Source organism: Cornus florida, unplaced genomic scaffold, assembly GCF_030987335.1.
Source record: "Cornus florida cultivar Cherokee Brave unplaced genomic scaffold, ASM3098733v1 CherokeeBrave_3.0.0_Hap2_Chr08, whole genome shotgun sequence".
Lineage (NCBI taxonomy): Eukaryota > Viridiplantae > Streptophyta > Magnoliopsida > Cornales > Cornaceae > Cornus > Cornus florida.
The window spans coordinates 17,263,411-17,272,908 of record NW_026775578.1 but is presented as its reverse complement, the minus strand read 5'-3'; the positions used below and the strand labels follow the sequence as shown (position 1 = coordinate 17,272,908).

Here is a 9,498-nt window from a genome sequence, read left to right as displayed (position 1 = left end):
TTTTATCTTTAACAAAGTCATATTCCTAAACTTTCTTCTCAATTTTATTTTAGTTAATTTTACATTGTCTAATCCGGTATTTTCTCTTTCTTTTCATCATTATCATTTCTTTTGATACTATTTTTTTTTTTTTTGAGTTTTTATTATTAAAAGATCAAATTATTAAATATAATATCCATTTAACAAATCATATAAGAATTAATTCGTATAAATAATATGTATGATTAGTCCAAATTCCATCCGTTAGAGGTCTATTAATCAGATATATAATTGTGAACAAACAGTTACCTGACTTGGAAGATAAAGGGACAAAGGGTCTATAAGTAAATGACAAAATTGCAGATAGGTCCTTTTTACTTTTTAGTTTATAGTTTTAGAAAACTATATAAATTTGAATAGACAATTACCTGACTTGGGAAAAAACAAGGTTCAATACGTCAAATGTTTGCATATTAAAATGACAAATTAGGGGACAATCGTTATTACCATTAAAAGTAGAGGGCAAAAGAGTACCGATATTCCCGCCAATTACCCAATATCGCTCAGAATTGCTAATTTGTTATCATCATTACTATGTAGCCTTTCATTTTCCCAATTTTGTCCTTTGTTTCACCCACTCCTCTTATTCAACTCCCACTCCCTACACGTTCGAAGTCTACCCCCCCCCCCCTCTCTCTCTCTCTATATATATATACATACAGAGTATAAACCCATCTACTCTGCTGTGGATTTTTCTCCGTGGATTTTCATAGCTCTCTTTTAAGGCTGTACAAATTCGTTCTCAGTGACGACGATGTCTGGCCGTGGCAGCGGTCGTGGTGGCGGACGAGGCCAGCAACCTCGGCGGGAACAATCGGGGCGCGGCGGAGGAAGAGGCCGAGCTGGTGGCGGATCATACGGCTCTCAGGCGCCGGCTAGAAATCCACAGGCTGCTTCGCATTACCGTCCAGCATTCTCACAACGGGGACCCCAAATGCCATCTTCGTCAGCATCCATGCCGTCGGCGGCGGAACATCTCAGCCGCGATTTCGCGGCAAATCTCACGTTTGGATCTGCGGCGCCGATGCAGGCTCCGACTCCGGCCCAACCACCGATGCAGGCTCCTACTCCGACACAACCACCGATGCAGGCTCCGACTCCGGCACAACCACCGGAGCCACCAGCTCATTCCGCACAAGCTATTTCAGGACCCTCATCGTCCGTACAGGCGATTTCTCAGCCGCCGCCGGCTTCGTCCAAGGCTTTGCGGGTTCCGATGAGGCCGGGGTGGGGAACGGTCGGTCGCAAATGTTTTGTGAGAGCTAATCACTTCCTAGTCGAAGTCGCCGACCGAGATCTTCACCATTATGATGTGAGATAACTATTTATATATATACATATATACCAGCCTATATATTTTTGTATATACCTTTCATAATTTCTTTTTTTCTTCTTATTCTTCTTCTCGTATTTCTATTAATTTTTTCGGATTAGTTCTATTCAATAAGCTGGGCTCTGGCTTAACGCATCTCTTTGTTTTTTCTGTTTGTTCAAGCCTTTTGTTTTTGTATTTTTATTGGGAATAATTTTCGTGGTTATTGATTGTTTTTGTTTATTGTTGGTGATTACTAGTTTATTTTTCTGTTTGGTGAATCACTTAATTTGCGCCTATCCCTCATTTCTGTTTTTTTAATGTTGTGTGGGACCTGTTCGGATGTCTCTTGAATTGGAAGGACTAATTCATGTTTGTGTATTAATAAATTTGGGAAAGTTCTCATTTTTTGTTCAAAATAAAAATGAAATTGTGGACCTCAAAGTTTAAGAGACTGACCGACTTTAGGTACAATTTTTTTTTTCATTTTTACTTATGACCGTGTTGTATTTAGCTCAAGTTGATTTCTGTTTCTTGGGTGTTCTGAAAAGTTAGAGGATTAGCTTCAATCAGTAATGTGAAATACTGGATTTGCCAATTTGTAGGAGTAATTTTGTGTTTGATATGACTGTTGTAAAAATTAGTTATGTATTTATTGTCAGAATCACATTTATATGGATTACCTGCTCTTTGATACCAATGGATCTTGCATCAGAGTTGTATAGATATTTCACCATCATTAGGAACTTTTAAGTCATTGCTGTGCAGGAATTGGAAGTTCTAGTTTTCTTTTGTACGACCATGGTTTACAGTATGTATGGCTGGTTTGCATCCTTTTATTGTGGTTAAATTATGAATCTTCTTGATGGTTTAGGTGTCAATCAGTCCTGAGGTTTCTTCAAAGAAAGTATGCAGAGACATAGTGAATACACTGGTTGAATTGTATCGTGAATCACACTTGGGCAAAAGGTGGCCTGCTTATGATGGCCGTAAGAGCTTGTACACAGCAGGGCCGTTACCCTTCTCTTCAAAGGAATTTGTTGTTAAGCTAGTTGACAAAGATGAGCCGACCAGGTAGTTGGCTCTCCTCACATTAATTTTTAATAAAATGAAGCCTCCTGCATGTCATAAACTATCAATTTTTTTATATTTTATTTTTTAAAGCCATATTCTTCACTTTATTTGAGTTTAATGAAATGATTAATTATTTGCAGGAAAGAACGTGAATTCAAGGTTGCAATTAAATTTGCTGCCAGGGTTGAACTCCAGTTTCTGAAGGAATTCTTAGCTAGAAGGCAACTTGAGGCCCCTCAGGACACCATACAAGTTCTTGACGTGGTCCTGAGAGCAACACCGTCAAATATGTAAGTAACACAATTTAAATTTACTTTTCTGTTGATTTATTATACATATATATAGTGTTTAAAGAACAAAGGTCTATATGTGGATGTTAGAAGGATTTTAGGCTTATTCATCAAAGCTTTTTATTCCAGTTATTCAGTTGTTGGAAGGTCTTTCTTTGATCCAAAACTTGGAGATACTGGGTATCTTGGTGATGGTTTGGAATACTATAAAGGATTCTATCAAAGTCTTCGCCCAACCCAGATGGGTCTCTCCCTTAATATTGGTATAAATTCCCTTAGTTTTCTGTTTTTACCTATGCACCCTAGAATATATTGCAATCTTTAGGTTATTGACATTCTCTTATTCTAATCAATGCTTATGTTCAATTGCATTGGACATGTAATTGTCGTGCAGATATTTCAGCAAGAGCATTTTATGAACCTATTCTAGTTACTGAGTTCATTGCAAAATATTTCAACGTGAGAGACCTAACAAGGCCTCTTTCTGATCAAGACCGTATTAAGGTAGGTTCTTTTATCTAAGGAGCTTCTTCTAAGACAGATTAAACAGGAGACAAAAGTGTTATTGTCAGTTGATATCAAAATTGGCTTCCTAATTTTTTCCTTCCTAATTTTGACATGGAAAGTATATGACATTATATTTTATTTAATTATGTGCATATCTAGTCTAAGTTATCTTGAATGGTTTTCAGGTCAATGTCAATCTGATTCCTATTTTTTTTCTGTATTTTCTTAGTTCAGGGCAAACTCTGGTTTTCTCTCTTTTCCCAATTCGTACCATATGTGTTTGTATATTTTGTTTGTGGCTTGTAGGTTAAGCGAGCTCTGAAGGGTGTTAAGGTGGAACTTGATCACAGGGAGCATGTGAAGCGTTACAAAATTACAGGCATATCAGCTCAACCAATAAGCCAACTAACGTGAGCTCCTGATCTGTCTCTCTTTCATTCTGGGGCTGCTTTCATGTTTTTAGTGTTATATGGTAGTAGGGACAGCTACTACCATGTTTCATGTTTTGAAAAATTACAGGTATAATGTTTTAAAATGATTAGAGGATATAATACAAGAGGAGTATGGGATGAGTTGGTGGCTGGGTCAACATATGTTGTTTCACTGTGCTGTGTTTTGGCTATATATGAATGTCAAGGTTTTGGAACAATGCTTACCATAAGCGCTTGGAAGTAGTATTAATTGAGACACTAATTTTAACTCCCAACATACATATGTTTTCACTAGAATGCTAGATTCACATGTTTAACAGTTGAAGTCATATATCACTAATTATATTAATGTACTTCTATTTGTTTCCTTTTGTTAATTCCACTTTTTATTTTCCCTTTAAATAGGTTTCCTCTTGACACCGGAGCAACGGTGTCAGTTGTTCAATATTTCCGCCAGAGATACAATATAGCCCTTAACTATGTGTTCTTGCCTGCTGTTCAAGCTGGCAATGATGCAAAACCTGTTTATCTGCCTATGGAGGTTACCCTATTTATGTTTATTTCGTATAATGTCTGCTATTTGTGTAATTATCATGTTTGCTAGTTGTTGTCTCTGACACTGGCTTTTTATTTCACTATAGATTTGTAAGATTGTTGATGGACAAAGATATTCAAGAAGGTTGAATGAGAAGCAGGTGAGTGCGTTGCTGAAGGCAACCTGTCAGCGTCCTAATGAAAGGGAAAGAAATATTAAACAGGTATGAATAAATTTGTTTAATAATCTGTATTATACTCTTGAATATTTGATGACCTTAATCAGTATATTTTTCTCTATTTACTAGGCTGCTGTGGTTAAAGTTACTGTAGTTGATTTTGAGACAATTGGGTCTGTGCGCACTATGCTCTTTCCACCCTCAATAAATAAAAGAACTAAATTGGTTAATAAGTAAAAGATAAATTATTGATTGTGCTTATTGCTGTATATTGCCTATTCCTGCAGATGGTTGCCCATAACAATTACAATAATGACAAGTTTGCAAATGAATTTGGGCTTCGAGTAAGGGCTGAACTTACTTCTATTGATGCACGAGTTCTACCGCCTCCAACGGTAAGTATTATTATTTTTAATTTATGTTGTGTGTAAAAAATCATTTCTCCTTGTGTGTTATTTTATCCTTCACCTCTGGTTTGGTTGTCCAGCTTAAGTATCATGATACTGGGCGTGAGGCGCGGGTCGATCCACGGGTGGGGCAATGGAACATGATTGACAAGGTGAAGTCTCACTTATTTGTTTGGTGGTTTCTGACTGGTGAAATAATCTTATAGGGAAAAAATTGGATTCCTTGGACTATAGTTTTTACTAGTTCTACATATCTACTAGTTGATGACATCAAAAAGCATTACTTGAAACAGTCATTATGCTTCTTACAAATAATGGCTTGCCTTGTTCTTGCCTTTGTTCTTTACCCTTTGTAGTTGTGATTATGTAGAAAATGGTAAATGGGGGCAAGGTAGACTTTTGGACATGTATCAACTTTTCACGAATGAGACCAGATATGGCATCTAATTTCTGCAATGGCTTGGTTTCTATGTGCATCGAGAAGGGGATGGTATGGTTTTAAGTACCTTCAAAGGCTTTTCTTACTCTTAATTGCGCTCCATGTCCTTAATTTACAGAATTTTGACATTCATGAACTTTTTGTGACAATTTTGCAAGGACTTTGAGAGGATGCCTTTACTTCCCGTTCATTCTGCTAATCCTAGTTACATTGAGAAAGCACTCTCTGATATTTACATGAATTCTTCAAGCATGAAGAAACAACTTCAGTTGTTAATTATTATTTTGCCCGATTATAGCGGAACATATGGTTAGTAATCAAACCCAAACTTTGAATTTTGTGGAAAGATGTGACTGCCTTCATAAAATGACATTTTAACTCCCACAGGAAAAATCAAACGCGTCTGTGAAACGGAGTTGGGAATAGTTTCACAATGTTGTCAGCCTAAGAATGCATCAAAGCTTAGTAAACAGTATCTTGAAAATGTGGCACTCAAGATCAATGTGAAGGTTCGTTCTTTATCACGTGTTCTAGTGCTCATCATTTCTTCAATTCAAATTTTAACTTTTTTAATTTTTATATTGTGGATGATAATTTTACCAGGTAGGAGGACGAAACACTGTTTTACTGAATGCTATCCAAGGAAGAATTCCTCTCGTAACTGATCGTCCTACAATTATCTTCGGTGCTGATGTGACTCATCCTCAGCCAGGGGAAGACTCTAGCCCTTCGATAGCTGCGGTATTTTGTCAGCCATGCTCACTTATCATTTTCACATTCCTTCAAGCATTGTATTTATTATGCTAAAAAGGCTGAATATTCATTTTACAGGTGGTTGCTTCTATGGACTGGCCAGAAGTAACGAAATACAGAGGACTGGTCTCTGCACAGCTACATAGGCAAGAGATCATCCAGGATCTCTACAAAACAACTCAAGATCCTACAAAGGGCATAGTCCATGGTGGAATGATCAGGTGGAAAAAAAAAAAGCTTTATTTGTTTGATGTTTAATGTTTTTCCTCCTCATATTATTATGGTTTTATGGTTGCTTCTCTCTTCATGCTTGGCAGGGAACTTCTAATTGCATTCAGGAGATCAACGGGTCACAAACCTCATAGAATCATATTCTACAGGTTTATGCGCACTCTTGAATGGTGCAACTTATTAGAATTGATTTATTTACAATTTCTGATTAATTTTTATGACAGAGATGGCGTCAGTGAAGGCCAATTTTCTCAAGTTTTGCTGTACGAAATGGATGCCATCCGAAGGGTACTTGTTTATATGTTCTCCTCTTACCAGGACTTAGTGCCAAATTGGTGTCTCTTTTCAATTCTTTTTTTCTTACCCATGGATTTTATTCTTTCAGGCTTGTGCCTCATTAGAGGAAAATTATCTTCCTCCGGTTACCTTTGTGGTGGTGCAGAAAAGGCACCATACACGGCTCTTTCCAGTCGATCATTCCGATCGCAATTCAACAGACAGGAGTGGCAATATCTTACCAGGTGCAAAACTTGCTTCTCCTTGTGGTTTATGTCTGTCTTGTCTTTGTTATTTTTTGGGAAACTATAGTCAACATTGGGAACCGTCTTGTGTTTTGTGATATCAGGTACTGTTGTGGAAAGGGTGATCTGCCACCCTACTGAGTTTGATTTCTACCTTTGCAGCCATGCGGGAATTCAGGTAAACTCAATGTGTTGGAAATCCTTGTTATAGATGTACATGTATGAAAAATAGTGTAATAATTGTCATTGTTGTTTGTATTGTTTGAAAAGGGTACAAGCAGGCCTACACACTACCATGTGTTGTATGATGAAAACCAGTTTACTGCGGATGGCCTTCAGACACTGACAAATAATCTGTGTTACACGTATTTTCTTCCACTCTCTGGACTTGTATATATTTCATGCATTGGAAGAACTTTTATTTTTAACATCAGACTAGTTTGTGATATAATCTGAACTATTTTCTTCTTCCAGCTATGCAAGGTGTACAAGATCGGTTTCCATTGGTTTGTACTGGATCTTTTGACTCCTTTTTCTATTTTATTATCACTGTAACCAATTAAATCTTTTATGCCTTCTGGTCCGAGTATTAATATCAATTTTTATTACCTATCCAGTGCCTCCTGCTTATTACGCCCATTTAGCCGCCTTTCGCGCTCGTTATTATATTGAGGGCGAGACATCAGACACTGCGTCAACAAGTGGTGGTAGGGCCTCAAGGGAGAGGGATGGTGATGTCCGGCCACTTCCCGTCATAAAGGACAATGTTAAAGAAGTGATGTTTTACTGCTGAATCAGAGTTGGTGCTCTCTATTCAGTCTGCTGTCCTTTTAGCCCTTTTTGTTTCCTGGCAAATGAAGATGCTTTGGAGGATTTTGGTTTACTCTTCCTTTTTTGGGCAGAAAGGCTGTGAACATACTAGTTTTTTGAAGATTGATTTTTTTGCTATTATGCTTGGATAGTGGGTAGAATTTTGTATTTACCTGAAGCGGGCAGTGTTTCATTATGCAATGTTTCTGATACAAACCTCATGTTAATTCACACTTGGGTAATCAGTTTTTGTGGCGGGATATAATTGAAACTAGAGGCTTTTGTTTTCCGTCATTCTTTTTGCATCTTTTTAAACAAAATTGTCTTTTTAAGTTCAAAGAAATGTTTACCTCAATGGATTTGAAGTGAATTTACATATTGAAAAGTCCAGCTTTGGTTGTAAATGGGTGATGGAAGTGATGATATTTGTTTGGTTAGTGTTATATTGTCTTTTAATTCATTGGTATGTATGTGAAATGTACTTCCATGGTCTATTTCTCATATTGCGTTAGATTTGTTTTGAAATTTTCTTGCATGGTTTGAAATGCTTTGAAATTTCATATTTTCAGGTACTCTAGATTTGCATAATCAAGAGAGAAGAAAAAAAATTGCATTAATCTTTTCGTGGAGTACTCTTTATTTGTTTAATTGTTTTAGGGTTATGGGCATTTTAGAGGGTTCTAATTTCAAAATATAACAGGTGAGTTTACAATGGGTGTCAAAATATAGTTTTTTCAAATCTTTTGCTAAATATAACACAAAATATTGGAACCTGCTATTACTCTCTCTCTCTCTCTCTCTTCCTCCCATCTCTCTGCCATAAAAACCAAAAATCACCTCATCTCTTCCACTTTGGTCTCAAGCCGAAGCCCCACATAGCTCATCAATTTTCTAAAAGGATCGTCGCCTTCCTCGCTCTTGGTCTCTAATCTCCGGCCGATTCTTCGGCCACCGCTGCTCCATCTCAGGTCGATTCTCAGACCGCAAATTTTCAGCAATCCATTTCTCTTGATATTTTGGGGAAATTTTGAAACATCGGTGACTATGAAGCCTGTGTTGGCATATATAAGCCCCGTGTTTCGAAATTTTGATAAGTTGTGTCTGTGATTGTTGATATATGTGGCTTGGATTTTGAAATTTTTTGATGAAACTAGGACTGTGCTTGCACACACACACATATATATATTCTGTGTTCGAATTTTTGAAAGGTTGTGACAGTATATACATGTGTGGGTGATATTTTGAGAAATTTCGATGGGGATGTGACTGTTTTGATATGTCTGTGGTTTGCAATTTTTGTGTGTTGAATTTATGATGAGATTCTGTGTATATATGGTTTATGTTCTGAAATTTGAGGGGGCTGTGAATATGTGAAGATGTGTATATATATATATATATGGTTTTAGTTTCAAATTCAGATGGGACTTTATTTTATGAAAATGAATTTGGGATTGTTGTGGTTGAGTTGGAAATGGTAGTTGAAAAAAAAATAGCAATTGGGTATAAAAATAGCATTTTGGATTAAATGTATCATTAGAGCAAAATTGCTAAAATATAGCATTTTGACACTGTAACACATATCAAAATATAACTTTGGCATGCAAAAATAGGATTTTGCATTGGAGATGTCTCGGTAAAGAGTATTGAGGCAGTTTCTTTAAGGGTTTAAGCAATTTTGTAAATATATTTTTACACCTTTTTACCCCCTTATTGGATTTGATCTCGAGTAGGCGTTGTTTTGAGTTGCATTTCTATGATGTTGCGTCCACTAATATTGGTGGTTTGTAGAATGTATGAGAGAGCTGGTTGTTTGTGAATGTGATACACATATATGTATATATAATCTCATAGGCCATGAAAGACCATTTTCAGAATTCAGAGTTGCTGAGGGCTTTTTGGCTGTAAAGCTTCATATAGAGTTATTCAAAGTTGTATTTTTCTACATTTAGCAAATTAAAGACTCCAAGATTC

General features: G+C 36.7%; 1 protein-coding gene across 1 annotated transcript; it reads left to right on the top strand.

Moving 5' to 3' along the window:
• The first annotated feature begins 678 nt into the window (after nt 1-678).
• LOC132269898 (protein argonaute MEL1-like) lies at nt 679-7,931 on the top strand. Its single transcript, XM_059771122.1, has 22 exons — nt 679-1,351; nt 2,226-2,425; nt 2,566-2,715; nt 2,845-2,978; nt 3,110-3,219; nt 3,529-3,632; nt 4,059-4,194; nt 4,295-4,411; nt 4,654-4,761; nt 4,854-4,925; nt 5,144-5,263; nt 5,371-5,521; nt 5,600-5,721; nt 5,816-5,953; nt 6,044-6,186; nt 6,283-6,345; nt 6,421-6,484; nt 6,582-6,717; nt 6,822-6,895; nt 6,988-7,082; nt 7,192-7,223; nt 7,335-7,931. The coding sequence occupies exons 1-22, from the start codon at nt 794-796 to the stop codon at nt 7,508-7,510; spliced, it is 3,003 nt and encodes a 1,000-aa protein (XP_059627105.1). The 5' UTR covers nt 679-793; the 3' UTR covers nt 7,511-7,931.
• The last annotated feature ends 1,567 nt before the right edge of the window (nt 7,932-9,498 follow it).